Consider the following 20,197-nt stretch of genomic DNA (forward strand, 5'->3'; position numbering starts at 1 on the left):
GAATCCCATTCATGCTGAATTCTTCTGTAGTAGCTAGCGTTAGTTAGCTAAGATAAATCCAAAGGAGCTAGCTAGCGGCAGCACATCGAATGCAGTATTACATTTATTTTAAACAGTTTTTTAGTTAATACATGGGAAATGTATTTTTGTGGGGGATTCGAGATATTAAATATTTCAATCATGATATGCTAGACGGATATGCAAACGAATTATTTGTATGAGAGGTCTACACTTTTCCGCGCTATTTCTTTCAGCCGTAAGCAAAGCAGTATATGGAGCAATTAATTTGGGCTGTTCACGGAGTAAACAGATAATATCGAGAAATAAAAGTAGAAATATTATATAGTTTATACTTTGACGGTCTGAATCCTTCATACGTTTTTATTACAGAAATGAAAATGGAGGGAAAAAATACGTTGACAAACGATTCACGCTTATTTTACATTCCAAGAGATTACATTAAAAATCGTCTAAGAAATTAAAATGTATATTAGAATGTGTACATATACTCTAATTGCAGCCAGCCTATTAACACTACAGTACATAGCACTAATCTGATCAATGAAGTTCCACAGTGAACATGTGAATAAATTTGGTTTCAGAGCTGTACAACTGAAATTGTGTGGATAACCTTTGAGCTCTAAATTTAACCAGAGTTAAAGGTTTAAGTCTTGATAATGGCGCCTGATCAAAGCATAATTCAGCAATTTTAAAAGGTGATACTTGAGACAAATTTCACAAGTAAGAATACAGTGTGAAGTATCATGGTTGAACTGAAATGGAGATTTGCCTAATTTGAGAACGTGCCTTTACAGCATGAAAGTTTTTATAGAATAATATATTTTCCGTTCACAAGTTGACGTTAATAGAAAATTCCAGAACGGCTCAATATTTTTTTTAAAAAACTTTTTAGCATTAATAATATGTGTATTATAATTAATCTGCCAGCTTTTACATTATCAGAATTTGGTTGATTACAAAATAGGGATAACCAAATCCTAAAACTGCATGCTACAGTGCACCTGTTTAGAATAAGTTCAAGTAAACCGTGGACCAGAAATGGGGGAATGCATTAGGATAAAGGGTTTATTACCATTTCTAATATATCATTGTAATGAATATCTTGAGCAAACTCTCTGGACCAGGGTGATCTTCACACAAAACAACATCCACAGGTATATCTCATTGTAGACACATAGGTAGTAGAATTAAAATGTATATTCAAAAGTTTCATCTCTAATTTCAGAACTTTCCACAGAACTCCTCAAATATAGCTTCTCAATTATCTAAAAAACATGAAACGAGTTAGGTTTCTGTTTCATGTTTATTCTCTCTCTATGCATCAAATTCAACATAGTGGTTACGGTTTTTCCCCTTCCAATACTAAAGGTTTGACTTAATTTTGGCTTTAGTTTTAACCACTGATCTGTACATATTTACCATTACAATCATGGCTTGAACAAAGTTATCTTTGCTTTGCAAAAGTCATGAGTTTGTACACCATGTTGTCACTTTGTCAAAATATCAGTGCTGTTTTGGGATCTGCTTGAGTTTATTTATAACAGCAAATCACCCAGTTCGGCATGTTTGTGCGTTACAAATACAGAAATATAGTGTTTCCACTTTTTGTTAAAAAAAAATCCCACTTGATAGAAATAAGAACACAGAGCAAAAGGCACCAATGTGCTGTGCCTGGAGTGAAAGATGTAATAAATAAACATGAGCCAGCATTTACATGTCGAGACCTTATACAAGGTCATCGCATGACCCAGAAGGAAAACAAATTTCATTTATGTACAACCCAGGATGTGTTAAACAGCACTTACGATTTGAAAAAAGGTGTGTGTGTGAATATCAGGTCCAAATGTACATAATTATCAATGATATCCAAAACCTGATGGAGACATACATGTAATGCGACCATTTGGCACACATATCCCTTACTTACATATGCCCGTAGAGAAGTGAATTATTTCAGTATTTGTGCCTTGGCAATGTGTCACTTCCTTCTTCAGTTTCAAAACAGCACCTGATGTTTCAATTCATAGATATAAAAAGGGACTGTGGCTAGTGGTGTTTGGATGGATAAAACAAAGAATTGGACATAGAATTAAAAACATATGTAGACTGGTAGTGCTTGTAACAATTTTCTGGCAGAAAACTGTCCAATGATTGCATCTGCAGTCTAACCCTACAAATTGACCTAAACAGTAACATGCTTCTCTGGGTTCAAGTTAGTTTTGACCCCAGCATGTTAAAGCTGCATAAACACAGTATCCATGGACATGTACAGAGAGTTAGAGGAGATAAGAGAGGGGAGAAAGAGGCCAATAGATTTGCAAGATTATATAATTTGAGAGAGATGTCCTCAACCGTGAATGTCCTTTATGTTTTGCGGAGGGGCAGGGCTTAGCGGCCCCTGCTCAAAGCAGCATGGTAATGGGCTTCTCCAGGAACTTGCGAAACTCAGCTAGCCACTGTGCTCCCACTGATCCATCCACCACCCGATGATCACAGCTAAGAGTCACAGACATCATACTGGCTACATCAAACCTATAACAAGATGTAACAATAAATACAAAGCTTTACACATACGCACACAGTATAAAGATCCAATAAAACTGAGATGGTACAATAAAAGTAGATTTTTGTAGTAGGAAGGCCAGATCCTGACTCGAGTTACATATGTGCAAGTGGCTTTCCCACGAGTCCATCATCTCTAATGGGAATCCAGAGTCTGCCAAATTTACAGGCTTGCAGTATGGCATGTCTCAGCCAATAATTCTAAAGTGGTACTAGAACACCCCCCCCCAAAAAGATTTGTTTCTGCCTATAGTTGTAATGTGGTGTTGCAATAGTTTACAACAGTGGTTTAAATTAATCCAGACACACAATTTAGCTTTGAAAAAGCTTGTTTACATTTAGTCTGCTCTAGGCAAAACAGAAATGTTTTTGTAAGTTATTGTCAAACAATAACATTAATTTATTCACCCTCTCTCATTGGTTGCAGGCAACAGCCGCTTCTCTGAGCCTCCGACAGCCAAGATGCAAGCTTGAGGAGGATTGATGATAGCTGAGAAGTTCTTAATGCCATACATGCCCAGATTGGAGACCGTGAACGTGCCACCCTAGAAGACCAACCGAAAAAGAAGGTAGTCTGGCTGAACTAATGCTTTAACTATTATTTATTGAATATGACATATATAGATGTAAAAAGTAATGTAACAATGTAAATTTACAGCATTTGTCAGATGCTCTTCACATTTCCATTTTTATGTATGCTTGCTGGGAAGTGAACCCATGACCTTGGTGTTGCTGACACCTTACTGTATGAAGTGAGTTTGAGAAGCATATGAATGAGTTAACAGTTCCTGTTATACTGACCTGAAATTCATGTGGTTGCAGCTTGCCTTCACGTGCCTTGGAAGCCAAAGCGGTTATATCTTTGCTAATAGCTGCAAGGCCTTTTATATGGGCATTGAAGACAATGGGAGTGATCAGACCACTTGGTGTGCTGACTGCAACACTCACATCCACTACATGATTTCTGTAAGGAGTGAGCAAAGATTGTAAGTCTGTACAAAGGTGCATGATCATAATATTACCTTTTTGGGCGATTTTTTTTAGAGGCCATGCTGCCCTCCGGTGGCCCAAAGGGAGAAGTGCACCATGAGGTCACTCACTGTCGGATGACTGTGTCCATCCAGGAGGAGTTGGCCTCTGGCACCTTTAAACATGCCAGTGCCGAGGCCTTGATGATGAAGTCGTTGACCGAGAGCTTGATGTTATCTGCTTTCACCTCCTGATCATGAGGTGATGTAGAAAAGGCATCTCAGAACAGATCCTCCTACTTTCAGCCAAAACAGTCACATTCAAAGCCCACAAACTACACAAACCCCAAATAAGGGAGAGGACATGAAAACTTTAGCCCTTCAGAATCTCACCGCATTAAGTTCTTTCCTGAGGTCCAGAACTTGGTCCATGTTGATGTCCACAGACAAGTAATAATGTGGAATTGTCTGCTTTGACTGCATTAGCCTCTGGGCAATCACCTAATCAACAAGAGGAGGCAAGAGGAGCGTCAGGGTGCTGCTTAGGTGTGGAGCTGTGGTGTATGGCAGGCTGGGAGACTCACTCTGCGGATGTTGCTGACAGGGATGTCTGTGAAGGTGCCGGTGGGTACGGGGGCCAGAGCTGGGGCAGGGCTGGGCACAGGGGCTGCAGGAGCAGTGGGGGGCTGGCACCAGAAGAGCAGAACCATTACTGTACCGTAATATTACCTTAAACAGGAAGTACCCCAATTTTTAGAATTCGTTGGTATGGTTTCCCCATTCCAAAAACACATGGAAACATCTAAAAAAATCCTCATTAATTACTCTTAGTGGCAGAAAAGAGAGAGCCAACAGATTACCAGTTGCTTCACTTACAGCTACTGCCTTGGTTGGGACGAAGCTCTCGATGTCTTTCTTGGTTATGCGGCCATCAGGCCCAGTGCCTGTGGAGGCAGGAGAGCCATACAGCTGATAGATCAGTTTCAGCATTACTCATTTTTATAGAGCAAGAAGCCCAAATGACAAAGTTTGTCAGGAAATGACAAAACTAAGCCTGGCTTTGTTTTTAAATTGAGTTTTGCTTAGTTTTTTTAGTCTTTTTTTTTTTTGTACAGCATGCGCTTACCGGTGACCTGAGAGAGGTCGATACCCTTTTCTGCAGCCAACTTTTTGGCCAGAGGGCTGACGAACACCCTGCCCTTCCTAGCAGCAGAAGCATGAGGAGGTGCAGGAGGAGCAGAGGCAGCAGGGGGTGGGGCTTGGGCCAGTGGCAGCGCTGCAGTGGAAGGGGCCACCACCTTATGGGACATTCACAATTAGGGAGTTAGATGTACAGCCATGTAACGAGTACATATCACAGATTTCCTGGAGAGTGCTAGCATAAACCTTTAATTTATTACATTGCTCAGATAACTGGCATTACTGCCCAGTTGTTAGTATAGTTTACAAAACCCACAGAAGTCAAAAGAATGATAGGATTCTTTTGCTTTTACTTTTCTGAAAATAGTTTGGCTTAAGATTTGATAAATTTTGGCTTAAAAAAACAAACAGTACCCTAATACATTATTAGAACAAACCAATCAACAAATAAGGAAAAAGACCTTACTAAGAGATGTGTCTTCCTTCTACCTGAAACTAATTCAGCAGCTGGATACAAAGTGCAGGTATGCAATAAATTTAAAAAAAAAAAAAAAAAAGAAAAAAAAAAAAGTGCAGTCCTACCTTTGCTATATAACTGAACTGATATCACCTAAACACCTAATACGAGGACGTGTGAACATATTTATTATGCTGTTGGGAATTCTTTTTTTAAATTCACGGTAAATGCAGTAAATTTGATTCAGTCTCACTGTGAAGTAATTCCCGGTGTCTCTTTCTCTATGAAAGCTACAATCAGAGAGGCCTTGACATGCTATAAACCTACAGCGGCCAAAATACAGTAAATTGCACCATTCCACACTGTTGTAAGTTTAAAGATGTTGGATTTGAGCTGAAAGAAATGTAACCACCCATGCTCCTTGACAAACATGTCTAAAACATGGGTTCAGGAAAGAATGAGAACTTGCGATCCACTTGGCTTATGGGTAGCAATACAAGCAGCAGCCACCATATTTATGTTTGAGAATATAAGGTCTAATGTCATTTATATAACATCAGTCTATGCGAAGCCCAATCACGTTGGCACACAAACAAGATCATTAAGTAAAGTTCTTTACCGGTGCAGGAGCTGGTGGGGGGCTGGTGGCTACACCTGTCTCGACATAGTCAGTGAATGCTTGAATGTCAGATTCTTTTTCTACCATGATGCAGAGTGGGGTGCCCAAAGGGACATCCCTGGTTCCCTCAGAGATCAAGATCTTAGCCAGGTAGCCTTCTTCCAGAACCTCAAACCCTAAACAAACCACAGGAGCAAAATATCTTACAGGAGCAGAGAGTGGACAGGGGGCTGGACTTCAGAGAATACTGAGCATTTGTTTTCTGGTTAGGCAAAAACAGTAAGGTCAGTATGCCCATAGTCATTTGCTGCTATTTTCATATAGTAAAGATTTAAGGTCCTAGGTTACACCATGCAATCATTATGCAAGAAACACACAGTGACAGCTTACCTATTGTGGCCTTATCAGTCTCAATTTCAGCCAGCAGGTCGCCTTCATTCAACTTTTCACCCACTTTCTTCTCCCAGCGTTGCACTGTGCCCATAGTCATAGTGGGGGAAAGAGCTGGCAGTAGGATCTATGGCACACAAATACAGAGATATAAAACATCAGTGTTACAGTATTATTCACAATGCTGTTGAGATACCTGATGATCTGTACTGGCACATTCATACCTGGAAACTTTGTGTACTTTACTACAATTTTGATTCCCTCCCTCTCACACACACAAAAAGCACAAAACTTTCCCTAAAGGCAGCACATGCAAAAACACAGGTGCTCTAAAGCACAATGCACCTTCATGTGTGGTGGGTAAGAGCTGCCTGGGGCCTGTGGAGGGGAGGGGGAGGTGGCAGCAGCAGCAGGGGCTGCCGGTGGCGGAGGGACTGCCGGAGCTGCAGCTGATGTGGGCAGCTTGTCCAGTGTGAGGTCCTTAAATGCGGGGATGAGGTCAGGGCTGAGGTAAAAGGCGGAAAAGTGAGAACACGCTGGGCATGGAAGAAAAGCAGCATTGGTCAAGAGGTTCACATTGACTGCTAGATTTTGTGCAAAATGAGTTCAGAGATTTTTATACATCTTATAAAGAAAAAAGGTGGTCACAATGGTATGCGTATTTAACTGGAAACTTTGAAGCATGAGGGTGATACTGAATCCTGCAAAGTGAGACCAAGTGGCACTGACTGAATAATTAGTTGCAAAAAAAAATCTGAGTTTTCCCAAGATGTCCTGTAAAACTAGATCAAGTGAAGAAGAAAAAGAAATCCTTCTAACTTGTCAACAGTAATGCAGATAACCGCTCCAATGGGCACATCTCTTGTGCCCTCTGGTACCAAGATCTTGGCAAGGTAGCATTCCTCCAGCATCTCAAACCCTACTGTGGCCTTGTCTGTTTCCACCTAAATGAGCACAGCACACAAAAAACATGTTTACTCATATTATAGCATGACTTATGTAATTAAGGGCAAATCTGGAGCAACATGCAACAAACTGCTTCATTTGGTCTTACCTCTGCAATTAAGTCACCCTCATTGATTTTATCACCCTCCTTCTTCTCCCAGCGAGCAATGGTGCCCAGCTGCATGGTGGGAGACAAAGCGGGCAATTCCACCTGCAGAGAATGGAGATGGTCACTCTACAGGTGCAACTCCAAGTCAAACCATAGCATAGGAGATGAAACTTCTCCCAAGCAGGCCAATGCAGAATCTAGCCTGAGATCATCCTAAAACATACATTATTATCGGAGATCCCAAGATAAAAAAAAAAAAAAGTTTAATTTTTTATTTGATTTGTAAAAATGAGTCGTCTTGGTTTGTCTAAATGAAACCTGGTAAGAAATGAGCCATTTGTTAAGATTAATCGGTTTTTCCTTTAACGTTTTTCAAGGTGACACTCGTTTTAAAAAGTAGTATTATCAATATCAAAGGAACAAAAATGTAGTTTTAAAGTAAGCTATGAAGCAAGTTATTTACATTAAAGTAGACAGGTAGCTAGGCTTTCTTACAAAAGAAACATGCAGAAATTTGGTTAGCTAACCTAGCTAAGTTAGCCATCATTAGCTACCCACTAGCAAGATGAAACACCTAACAAACCTCAACTTCAAATACACCATAAAACAGTCCTTTATGTATAACATTTTACAAATGCTCAAAAACTAAATAGGTTGGTTAGGCAGCTGGCTATGGCACTAACTGACCAGTTCTGCAGGCTGAGTGTGCTTAGCCGGCTAGCGAGCACTACCATTACCTTCTGATGAGGCGGCAGACTGTACGCTCGTTTGCTTTGACTGAAATCGGCAGTTTGATTTTGTGAAACGCATGTCCTGCTCTTGAGGATGCTGCTGTAAACATGTCTTTCGTAGCACAGGGTCCGGATTCGGGAGGCACTATTACTGTGATCTCTTTTAAGAGGACACGATGCCGGTCCAGGTCGAGCAGCAGCAGGGCCCGAGAGGACACTCGGCCGGCTCAGCGCGACAGACGACCTCAATCGGAGAACTAAACGCAACATTTTTACTTCGGTCACTTTGCGTACAACTACCCTGGACACAACAGTAGCCACCCTGGTATCAGGCTATCTGACACCTACGGCAGCTGTGGTATTTCTGCGCCGAAATGAACCAGACCGCCTCACTTTCCAATGACCTCCCCGTTTCCAAACATGACGCTTTACGGCGCTCTCCGTCTGCTCGTCCTACCGGCCCTGCCCAGCCGGTTAGTTGTCACCAAAATAAAAAGAGCCCCCTTTTGAACGTGACGGTCACCGCGTACAGAACAATTAATTTAGATTGCGTTACTGTACAAATCAAAAAGAGCCACACTTAAGCTTATGCAACTACTGGAGGTTAATTCGAAAGGTAACCTTTTTTTATTTGTACTGACAATTGCTCGGATATTAAATGTTGTATTAACCTCTAGTAGCAATTAAAATAGCACTGAATCATGTGAGGTAATGAAGCATTTGGACAATCCCGGATCCATTTTTCCCCCAATTCGAAGTGGAAGTTTCTGTTGCGATATGTGGCAACCTTCACTGTGCGCTGTCAGCGGCCTCGGTGTCGTAAAAATGTCGCAAGTACGAAGTTTGGCAGCATTGCAACGTAACTAACTAAACTTCCCAAATGGTTCGCAACACAAGGAACTGCGAGATAGTTGAGAGGTTTATTTCTGTATTTCGCTGGTTTAATGACATTTGGGAAACCGAGCCCAATTCCGTTTATGAAACAGGATCAGGACACTACACCAAAGTTCCCTCCCGCCTCCCCACAAGGAGCCTTCTTTGGTAGATTAGATACATTTAACTGTGATTGCAAAAAGAAAAAAAGCAATACCCTACAATAGAGGGCACATATTTTAGTGTTGCATATGTAACGGTCAATAAAAACTAGCACAAATATTTCCCAATAAAAAATAACCATCCACTCCAACAATCATGCATATTTCAGTATTGACACTATTCAGTTAATGCATTTATTTTTTTATACTTTAAAGCATAAAAAATAGAAAAAATTAAATCCATCAAACGAGGAAGAGCAGCTATATAGCGATGTGGTCAGTTATCAAGAGCAAAGATAATTGGCGTCTACTTGATTTTATTGAGGGCTAATGCTCGCCGATCTGTGTTCTGGAACAGAGCTCGAATCAGACTCTTCATTTCATTACTGGAGAATTCCTGGGCAAGAGGTCCTTTCCCTTCAGCCCACCTAGAAAGGAGACATGGCCAAAGGTAAAACCTCAACTACCAGCTCATCAAAATTAAAATTGCAATTTTCATTTGCTGCACGTTACCTGTCCACTATCTCTTGTAGACTAGCCTGCAGTACTATGGAAAGTTCTTTAAAGGTCATCCACTTCTTCACATAGATTGGAACCTCCTCTTGGTATTTCTTGTTTTTTGTCTCCTCTGGCCATGGTGTAAAAACTAATGGCCCCTCCTCTATGATGGTCTGACAGAGTGTGTGCAGACGCTCTCCATCTTCAGTTGATATATCCTTACAAATGGACATACACTATATTCTCATGTACAAGACTCAGACTTGTAAACATTAGACATTGACGACACCTTAGGACTCACCTCCAACATCATGATTTTGGTCATTAGCTCAGATATTGCTGTATTCAAGAGTGTTCCCATGGATTTGCAGTATATGTTTACTGGTAAAACATCTTGCCAGACTTTTCCCAGTCTCTTTAGCTGATGAATCACCTATATCAGCAAAGAATTGTCCACAATCAGCAGTAATATGTTAGTTATGTTTATAAATATGCACTAAAACAAATAACATGCAAATTATGTAAACTCTGGTGTCCTTAAACAATATGTAGAAACTGGTGTTTGGTCTCACTTGTCTAACTGCCTTGCTGGCTGCAGAGTAATTGTCTTCATCATCCAAATTAGAGAAGTTTCTAGCAGTACACAGTCTCTCCAACATCTCTGCTTTCTGAACATTCATCTGTGCCACAAAACATTGAGCACCTGGGGGGGGGGGGATTTCATTATCAAACTCTACAGTAACTAACACCTTGGTTATAATGGATTTCAACTAATTTCCACATCTCCATACCCAGTTTTCTAAAGCCTGGGACCAAGTCGACAAAATAGGCCACGCCATCTTTCAGGGGTAGATGTGGTCTGAACTGGTGGCCCAAAGTCAGCAGATGGTGAGCAAGGAACATGCAGTTGTTGTGGTGGATGGCAGCCAAGTGAGGGAACTTTAAGAGGTTGTCCCTGCATCAAGGCAGAACAAGTCATCAGATTTCTTTTAAATGTGTAGTTTCATTACCATATTCATTTGTTCAACATCAAACTCCTTAAAGCATTCAGGTTTGGCTTGTCACCAAAGAATATAAAGAAAACATAATGACCAGCAAACTCACTTATGATAAGTAGGAACGACATCATAGAAGAGATGAAAAATATTTCGGGTTGTGTAGAAAAGCTGGACAGCACTAGAAAAAGAAAAAAAAAAGAATAGAATAAAACATTCAAATGAAACACTTTAAAGTACAAGCCTTATTACAACAGAAAAAACACTTTTCATGGAGTAAGAAGTGATCTGGCCAGGAATGCATTTACTGAAAGGGGACAATTTATTGTGTTATGTAGCTTTGTATACATGTAAACTGTCTGCTAAGCCCAAAGTATACACCAGAGTGAAAAATCTCAGAAACAAACCACATTTCGCAGTTGCTTTGCTGGAATTTCAGCTATGATGGATTTATGATTACATGCTGTAATGTTACAGTCGCAATCCACTGTAGGTTTCTGGTACCTGGCTAGCTAAGTTTCTAATGCCCCCAGTATTTTTACACATGCATTATGCTGAGTTCTGCCTGTTTGCTGATAACTGCATGTCTGTTTGCAGTACTGCAAACAGTTTGGAAATCACCTGACCCTGTAATGATTTCTAACATTTCAAAAATGCTGGTGTTCACAGCTGCTCATGAGAGAAGGTGTAGGTGCAGAACAGTTGACCAATCAAACCAGAGTGGGTAATCTGACCACTCAGCAAACTGGCTCACGGGAGGGTGCCTTAAAGACACAAAAGCTCCAATAGATATAGTTTGAGAAAATAATCAATCCATTCTTGTAGACCCCAAAAATTAAAAATTATTAACATTGAAAATTAGAATAGGTTCGCTTGCAAATAAACAACTTAGCTATGCTAAACCCATCTTTACACTCAAAGCAGATGCTATCACATCAACATACCACTGGGGGGAGCTGCCCACTGCCTCAGACAGGGTTTTTATAGCCAGCTCCACCAATTGCTGCACTGATTCACTGATGCGACACACAGGTAAGCACAAAGTGCGCGGGCTCAGCTGCTTCTCATTCTCCAAGATCTGATCACACTGGATGTTCCTCTTCCCCTCCTGCTTCTCTCTGTTCCCCCCACATGGGCTTGGCAGTTTAGGGATAGCAAGCTTGTAGTCAGGACAGATCTAAAGAGAATTAGGGCCAAATTAATAGAACATTGACAGCACTCAAAGAAAAATCTTTTTCTACAACTACAGACAAACATGATCACTGGTTTTACTTTAACCGTATTGTGCATCTCTGAAGTCATTAGTTTCCGCGCAGCAACTATGACATCTTGGCACTTTTTGCTAGCAAAATGGCAGTTGACATTTCTTGCATATTTCAAGAGGTCTGTCGAGTCTCCTGCAAGGTATTCCATCTCTTTTAACTGACTTTCAAAATCCTCAGTTTCTTTGATAACCTAAAGATAGAAACCAAGACAGAATAAAAAAAAAACCAAACAAAAGAACTAAATAAAACACACAAAATGTAGTTATTTTCAGCTTCTTACCGTATCGTAAGCTGCTAGCTGACTACTGTTATTTGGTATGGAGTACAATAAACATTCCCTGATGATGCAGTCTGACATCTCTTCCCATATCTGGTCTCCCAGTATAGTCGACACTTTTTTATCACCTACAGTTATATCTGTGTGCACAAAAAACAACACCTAATAAAAACCTCATACCACTATGACGATGTTTATAGAATACAATAGAAGTCCACTCTAAGAATATGGCTGGACATACCAAAGAGGTGTGTGTGCAGGGTCTTGAGCACCATAAGGATTTTGGCATAGACGTGGGAGGGGACTGGGTGCTCTACTTGGTTTTCTTCACCCTGCAGGCTCAAAACAGTGCCCTGCTCTGGCTGTTCAACCACCTCCACCAGCAAAGATGGGTATGTGATCAGAGGCTTCAGCATGTACTTCAGTAACACCTGGCCTGGAGGGGTGACACCATGTCAACAATGGGAACCATACTTTGGAACAAAACTTATGATAAAAATGAATGAATTATACACAAAAATAAAAATGTTAATACCAAATAGTTTAATTTTTGTCTGCAGCTCTCCTTGGGTAGCAAGGGCCTGGAGTATACTGGAAAGAAAGGGAATGGGTTTGTCCTCCTTAGATCCTCCTCCATCCAAATGAAGTGCTGTTGTCAGGAAAGACTGCATTCCAGTCAGCTCTGCAAAACAGCTATATTTGAGTCGTGACTGCAAATAAGACCAAAAAAACAATAAGAACGTATAGATATACTGCAATTTTTAATAGTTTTTCAAATAATTATTTCAAGATTAGAAGAATTTAAGACAACTCAGACCTTGGTTAGTTTATTTGATGTTGGTATTCAGATGCTGTATTTTTACCTTTGGCAGGGGGCAACTTCCATACTGCAAGTTTCTTCCACTCCTCTCCAAGGTGGTAAATGAGGTTCTCTCTCTGCATGGTGATCTCTGAGCTGAGGGCCCGAAGTAAAGGCAAATCTGAACTCTCCCAAGATTTCAAGGCTTCAACACTGACCTGTGCCTTGAGAAACCAGGGGGGGGTTATAAATAGATAGATAGACAGATATCTATATATCTAATAAATATATATATCTACATATACATACATATCTATATATCTATCTATATCTTATCTATCTATCTATCTATCTATCTATCTATCTATCTATCTATCTATCTATGATTTTATTTAACTCAATACAATATCATTAAATACAATAATATTGTTTTGAGTTCAATGAACTCTTATGTTCATACCTGTTGTATATTATATGATTTTGTGTGTGTGTGTGTGTGTGTGTGTGTGTGTACACACCAAAAAAAAGTGTCACCACCTGGATTCAACTAAGAAAATAGGTAAGAGCCTCCCATTGGATAATTATTGCATGGGTAATTATGTTTCAGCTGGAAACACATTATTTAACCCTATCTGATGCAGTGAGTGGTTTCTCATTTGTTAAACCACCATGTCAAGAGAGAGATCCTGTGGCCGTGGAAAAGATGTTAATCTGTTTCAGAAGGGTCAAATTATTGGCATGCATCAAGCAGAGAAAACATCTAAAGAGATTGCTGAAACTACTAAAAATGTGTTAAAAACTGTCCAACGCATTATTAAAAAGTGGAAGGACAGTGGGGAAACATCGAGGAAGGAATGTGGTCAGAAAAAAATCTTGAATGACCATAATCAGCGATCACTTAAACGTGTGGTGAAATCAAATTGTAGAAAAACAACAGTAGAACTCAGGGATGTGTTTAATAGTGAAAATAAGAGCATTTCCACACGCACAAGGCGAAGGGAACTCGAGGGATTGGGACTAAACAGCTTGTAGCCTTAAGAAAACCACTTGTCAGTGAAGTTAACCGGCAAAAACGGCTTCAATTTGCTAGGGAGCATAAAGATTGGACTCTGGAGCAATGGAAGGAGGTCATGTGGTCTGATGAGTCCAGATCTACCGTTCCTGAGTGATGGGCGCCTCAGGGTAAGAAGAGAGGCGGCTGAAGTGATGCCTAGTGCCTACCATACAAGCCTGTGGGGGCAGTGCTATGATCTGGGGATGCTGCAGTTGGTGAGGTCTAAGTTCAGCAATGTTATGTGCCCAAAGAATGAGGTCAGCTGACTACCTGAATATACTGAATGCCCAGGTTATTCCATCAATGGATTTTTTTTCTTCCCTGATGGCAAAGGCATATTCCAAGATGACAATGCCAGGATTCATCAGGCTCAAATTGTGAAAGAGTGGTTCAGGGAGCATGAGACATCATTTTCACACATGGATTGGCCACCACAGAGTCCAGACCTAAACCCCAATGAGAATCTTTGGGATGTGCTGGAGAAGATTTTGCACAGTGGTCCAAATCTCCCATCCCAAGATCTTGGGGAAAAATTTATGCAACTCTGTTGTACTATAAATGTTCTGACATTGCAGAACCTTGCGGAAACGTTGCCATCAACGCTGTAATCAAAGCTAAAGGCGGTCCAACAAAATTAGTGTGTGACCCTTTTTTTTGGCCAGGCAGTGTGTATACATACACACACTCATAATATACGACAGGTATGAACATGAGTTCATTGAACTCGAAACAATATTATTGTTTTTAAATGATATTGATAGGATCTTAGTTTTTGCTATTTTAATTAGCAAACTAAGGGAAACAACTAACATCTATTCCACCCAAGATTACAATCTGTTTTTTATAATTCTGCAAAGTTAACATGCATTCTGTAAACATACACATTCTATTCAAATATTGAAATATTTGACTATTATACACCTTTCCAAGCTGTTTGGCTGCTGCCTCATATTTCTTCTCCTGCAGAGTCCTGTGGTATTCCTCCATTGCAGTGTCAAACTGCAGAAACAAGTTGTGATAAATGTATCTTATTACTACTATTACAAAAAATGCCTTTTCATCTAAAATATATCACAAATGTATATTAAAAACAAACCAATAAAACCCAAAGGTATCAAGTAAATGAAATTTTACATTAGCTTGCATAAAAAAAAGACATGAGTAATAAGTATATTCACCTCTTGTAGATGCTGGAGCATGCTTATGACTGCACTGTTCTTTTCCAGCTGCTGCTTAAGCTTGGCATATTCTGTTACAGCCTCATGAAGGTTCTGCTGAACCTGCATATAACCATTCAGTATGGCGATAGAAGTAGACTTCATAACAATTAATCACATGATATCTTAGTTTATTTAGAAAAGGCAAGACGTCAATTATACCTCATTCTCAATGCAACTTTTCAGAAGATCGATATCCCTGGATACAGATTCGACCTGGTCCATGAGTTCTTCAGCTGCCTCCATACTAGGTATAAATTCGTTGTATTTCTTATTTATCATGTCAGACACTTCCTCCTATTAACAGAAAAAAAAGAATAAAATCACTAAAACAAAAATAATGGTCATGAGGGTTCAAACAAAACTGTAATAAGATCATTTTGATTGGAGCCTGTGCGCTCGTCATATCAGCTGTCATTAGTTTACGTGGTCAAAGAAACTCAGATTGCAACTGGAGCACAAGCTAGCTCTCTATTACCAAGCCTGTCTATGCATGACATGTCAACCAGTGTCTGCAAAAATAAAAACTAAAAAAAACTAAACGTTCAGTTTACAACCTTATCAGTAAACCCACAAGTGTGTGTCTTAACGCTAAGTAAAGTTTAAAATTCGAAGTTGCTAATCCTAGATACAATGTAAAGTCTGTGGCCTACGTGTTTTACAATATTATCACGTATGCCAATTTAGGTTAGTTAGCCAAGTTACCCAACGGTAGTGATAATAGCTACTGGCGGCAATTGTAGGATAATTGTAAATAGCTTGCTAACCTAGATTCTTTAAACAATATAAACACAACTATCTAGCTAATCATTTTCAAGATGATTTCACTAGCTATCGCGTAATTCAGTTCCAAGATGTTGTCAGTAACAAACTAATCTATATGCGTTTAATTAGACGTGATTATATTAGATCCAACAGTGAACATTACTAACCGTAGCTAAATTGTGGAGGAAAATGATAATTAGTTAACCTAGCTAACGTGAACGCTGGCTAGCATAATTAACTAGGTAGTTATGACGATAAAATGACAGCTGCCGTGTCAGCGCTAGCCTGCTAAGCTACGTTAGCTAACCAGTGAGCATAGTGCTTTTGACTCAAAGAGTTCGTTTACCTTAGTTTCCTCCACTTTCCGCGACAGTTTAGAAATTTTAGAAGAGAGATCGTCTTTTTCCAGTTTACCCGAGCTGGCAAGTACTTCTGTTACAAACGAAGCCATCCTCGACAACTGTTCTTGTAAGTCAAAGCTGCTGGTTAGTCAAATCGTACAACGGCCCGCCATACCGCGCGCGCAAGTATAACTGGGAGTCAGTCACTTCATAATAAGATCATGAAGGTGAAGGATTCGTGAAAGACGACGGAATGTGGTGAAGGATTCGTGAAAGACGACGGAATGTTTCCTACAGCAGCTCTGTGAATTACTTAAAAAAGCTATTAAGCACACAAAACAAAACATAACATAAGCAATGCCAAACGGTGTCCAGTAAATAAACAATGCTGAGTATTTCAACGTGCACACCACACTTAAATCCACGACACAAAAGTAGAAGAAGCACCATACAAATCACTAAGGTGGTTTGAAAAAGAGAATAACATTTTAAAAAGCATATCCTATCAGAGTGAAAGTATCTCAAGTAACAAAAGTAAAATAACCTTAGATAAAAATGTTAGAATAATAATGTTGTAAACAAGTACTCAAGGTCCTTCATCAGCTGTGCAAAGCTCGAAAGGCTTCAATTTTTTGTTTGTATATTATGTACAATTAATACACATTTTAACTGAACAGAGAATGACAAGACAACTTATCAAACAACTTCTTACTGGTTTCCTATAGGTACAGCTATACAGTAGTCTTACATAAAGAACTACTACAGCTTGGAGATGTTCTTCTGGCCCTTATAATTTAATCAGTATCAGAACTAAAGGCTCATATTTAGCCATTTAGCCATTCATTTAGCACTTTCAGAGGATGCTTTAACTTAAAAGGTTTTGTTGAATGTACTATAGGCCACACAAAAAGCTTTTTCTACAGACATGCCTGCCTTGAGGTGATTGCCCCAAAGAATCGCATCCTAAGTGTAAGAAGTCCTGGCCTGGCGAGTCATATCTACAAGGGGGGGGGGAGAAAAAAAAAGGCAAACATTTACACAAAAACCTTAGGAAACAATGTAATAATGTATGTGCATGTACTTTTATTTCAGAATGTTTCCAAATCCCTGTTCTTGTCTAAATGCTGCTACATGTGGTAAAGTCATTTGCTAGTTAATTTGAAAATGACATCAAAAGGTTGCTTATGGAAAAGGAATAAAAATCTACCAAACATGATGCTTTGCCCTTAAGGGATGACTACAATCTCCAAAGTGTCCCTCTTCAAAGACCTGTCTCCCAGAAGGGACTGCTTTCACTGATTATGAGTAATAGTTTGAGGCTCAACTAGTAGAAGTCATCATACCCCAAGTTTTTCAGACTGCTTCAGAGGAACGAACTCCCCCTCTCTGATATGTCTAGATTTGATTGGTTTAGCCATGATCTTGGCATCGACCATGTGGCTCTCTCTGACGTCTCCAATTTTATAGAGCAAGCAGAGTTTTCTGTCTTATTCAGATATGACACAATACTTTCTGAAAATCAAAGTCTGGGCTCTCACTAGGTGTCTAGATATCTTGACAAAAATAGTAGAACCAGTTATGGACCATGCCATAATGAGCACTGCCCCATCTACACACATGGCCCATTCTAGAACAATAGCCAATCATCCTTTAGCTCTCCTTTGATAAAAGCAGAGCTGACTGTCATCATTCTCAAAACAGCATTGCCAGTGCAGATCACTAATGTGGTTCACATCATCTCTTAGCCCAACATCCAGAAAACAGATTTCAGCAAAGAAAACCCATGTCACTATATAACACATGGTGAAGACAAACAGAAACCAGCAATACTTCAGGTCAACCAGAGTGGTGAAGATGTCAGAGAGTAATCGTTTTTTGTCCTTGATGTGCCTGAGGTTTACCCTGTATTTGTCCTCCTTCGTGATGTACTGCTGACTTCGCTTGCCAGCAGTCCGGCAAGCATGCTGCTTGTCACCCAGGATCTTGAACTGCTGTTTTTGGAATACCTTGTGAAACATTTCCACAGGGATTTGTACTGAACACTGGTCACTGTTGGTGGAGGTTGAGCACCACTTGGATATCAGGCACTTGAGACAGCAGCTCCAGAGGGTGTGATGAGGCTTGGGGAGGCCATCTGTAGCCTCACTCTAACTTGTGGGAGGAACACACATGCAAACACTTTGCTCCTGTCCAGCAGTAGCATGGTGAGGATTCTGCAGCTGAGAAGAGTCCAGCTGGGACTGGAGTAGTGGGCCTGGCACAAATGCTACAAATCCAAGCTCTCACTGTGAAGGACTGAAGCCTTTTGGGAGATCAGCACTGTTGAGGCCATAGCCAATTTAGCTTCAACCTTACATTAAAGAGAAAATCCAGGGATAGCATCTTTACAGAGATTAGAAGAGCATGTAAAGGTAGACAGAGCACTATCACTATATATTTGACTGATTGATTTCCTTATTTGGAGTATGGGGTGCAATAAGTTGAGTCTGGTGTTGGCCTTGTTAGGTATGCCAAAAGGTGCTTGGCTGTCCGATATTATGCTGATGGTTTAGTCTCATGGGACCTACCTTCAGTCCTTTGCATACCTCTAAAGTCATCTTGCAGGTAGATGATCACAGATATTCTTACAAAATCTTCTTCGTGTAGAAAGAACATGGCACGGATGAAAGGTCAATAGTCTGAAATAAACAATATAGAAAAAAAATAAAATTTGTTCCGATATTACTGCATTTCTAGATATTTTAAGGCATATGGCAAAATGTAATACTGCCAGGAATGTTTTAGCGATTTTTCTGTAATCAGCCGACTCTTATAGATGTCTTTTTTCCCCATCCTATCTCTTTCTTAAAGCCCACCCGTGAAGCCTATGGACTGTAGCCCACAGTCAACTGTTTGGCAAGATCTTGAATATTTTCACAATCTTGCCAGTGTTCTTCTAATTAAACTATGGAGATTACTCTTTTTCATTTAGTCCATGATGGTGGATGATGGATTGCATGAGATTATTGTTTTTCACTGCCAATGTCAATTATTTAGTGCAGGTTAGGAGATGAAAAATAGGCAACTGTCTCTTTCATCTGGAATTGTTCATCTGTGCTTGATTATACAGAGCAAAAAAGGTTTTGGAATTATACCAGTATGTCAACACAGGGGTTCTGAAGACAGCTTCGACATAATCCACTGACATGGTAGCTGAGATGTTTGCAAAACATCTCTTATAGAACAGAGCTAGCATGCATGTTCATTTCATGCCATGACTTTTCTGATTCAATGTATACACTGGTTCTACAAAGCATGTTTTATCCTTTAAAAAGTAGAAAAAAGATGAAAAGAAAGACGAGTAAGAGGAAACGGGGGAAAAAAGTGGAAACAGTGAAAGGGAGAAAACAATATAAATACAGCAATTATGTAAAGCAAAATAAGACAATAGAAGACATTAGAGCTCCAAAATGGATGTTTCTGGATAAAATAAAGAAAAGAAAAAAAGATGCATGCACAAGAGTCTAACATGACCAAATCAAGTTAATGTTGATTTTGGTAATGTTATTTTCTATGGCAATCTATAAAAGCACAAAATGACTATAATCTTAAAAGAAATCTGATGACAAACAGAACGTAACCAAATCATGGTAATATTTTAAACATTAAAGAAACAAACTAATTCAAAACAAAGAGAATGACACTTTACCTGTGTGGCTAATGCTACCAACAAGCCTTTAGAACCCCTCAGAAACACTCCTCCTAAAACTGATCCAGGAGAGATAGCTCACCAAATGTATAAAAAAAAGGGTAGTTCTCCTTTCACAAGCTAAACAGAGCACTGTTATCCTCTTCTGAAGCATAGGTGAAGTGGTATAGGTGAAGTCTAAACCCTCCAGTCCCACTGTGCTGTGTGCGTCAGCTGCTAAACTTCTCTGAGTCACAATCTGAGTATGATGAGTTTATCGAACAGAGAGATAAAAATGAGAAAACTCCTACATACTAATAAACCAACCTGTAACGTAGTCGTA

At 39.7% G+C, this 20,197-nt stretch overlaps 2 protein-coding genes and 1 pseudogene across 3 annotated transcripts; all 3 read right to left on the bottom strand.

Annotated features, from left to right (window-relative positions):
* Positions 1-1,068: 1,068 nt before the first annotated feature.
* dlat (dihydrolipoamide S-acetyltransferase (E2 component of pyruvate dehydrogenase complex)) lies at positions 1,069-8,710 on the bottom strand. The gene is made up of 14 exons (XM_027004300.3): positions 7,949-8,710; positions 7,212-7,313; positions 6,977-7,101; positions 6,503-6,662; positions 6,158-6,284; positions 5,768-5,943; positions 4,678-4,849; positions 4,428-4,495; positions 4,136-4,237; positions 3,945-4,052; positions 3,684-3,802; positions 3,385-3,547; positions 2,992-3,128; positions 1,069-2,553 (listed from the first exon to the last, which is right to left on the bottom strand). The coding sequence occupies exons 1-14, from the start codon at positions 8,210-8,212 to the stop codon at positions 2,424-2,426; spliced, it is 1,953 nt and encodes a 650-aa protein (XP_026860101.2). The 5' UTR covers positions 8,213-8,710; the 3' UTR covers positions 1,069-2,423.
* A 447-nt stretch (positions 8,711-9,157) lies between these two features.
* On the bottom strand, positions 9,158-16,553 carry zw10 (zw10 kinetochore protein). 2 transcript variants are annotated; one of them, XM_035527044.2, is made up of 16 exons: positions 16,193-16,553; positions 15,244-15,378; positions 15,043-15,144; positions 14,786-14,863; positions 12,875-13,034; positions 12,547-12,693; positions 12,253-12,447; positions 12,015-12,151; positions 11,742-11,924; positions 11,414-11,646; positions 10,579-10,650; positions 10,266-10,429; positions 10,047-10,177; positions 9,776-9,907; positions 9,490-9,692; positions 9,158-9,404 (listed from the first exon to the last, which is right to left on the bottom strand). In XM_035527044.2, the coding sequence occupies exons 1-16, from the start codon at positions 16,295-16,297 to the stop codon at positions 9,284-9,286; spliced, it is 2,298 nt and encodes a 765-aa protein (XP_035382937.1). In that variant the 5' UTR covers positions 16,298-16,553; the 3' UTR covers positions 9,158-9,283. The 2 variants fall into 2 exon arrangements, with proteins under 2 accessions (XP_035382937.1, XP_081575364.1); XM_081719238.1 differs by lacking the exons at positions 15,244-15,378; positions 16,193-16,553 and having other exon boundaries at positions 12,875-12,966.
* Positions 16,554-17,250: 697 nt separating this feature from the next.
* On the bottom strand, positions 17,251-18,893 carry LOC113574647 (G protein-activated inward rectifier potassium channel 4 pseudogene; annotated as a pseudogene).
* Positions 18,894-20,197: the final 1,304 nt, after the last annotated feature.

This window comes from Electrophorus electricus, chromosome 8 (assembly GCF_041902795.1).
Source record: "Electrophorus electricus isolate QZ-2024a chromosome 8, ASM4190279v1, whole genome shotgun sequence".
Classification (NCBI taxonomy): domain Eukaryota; kingdom Metazoa; phylum Chordata; class Actinopteri; order Gymnotiformes; family Gymnotidae; genus Electrophorus; species Electrophorus electricus.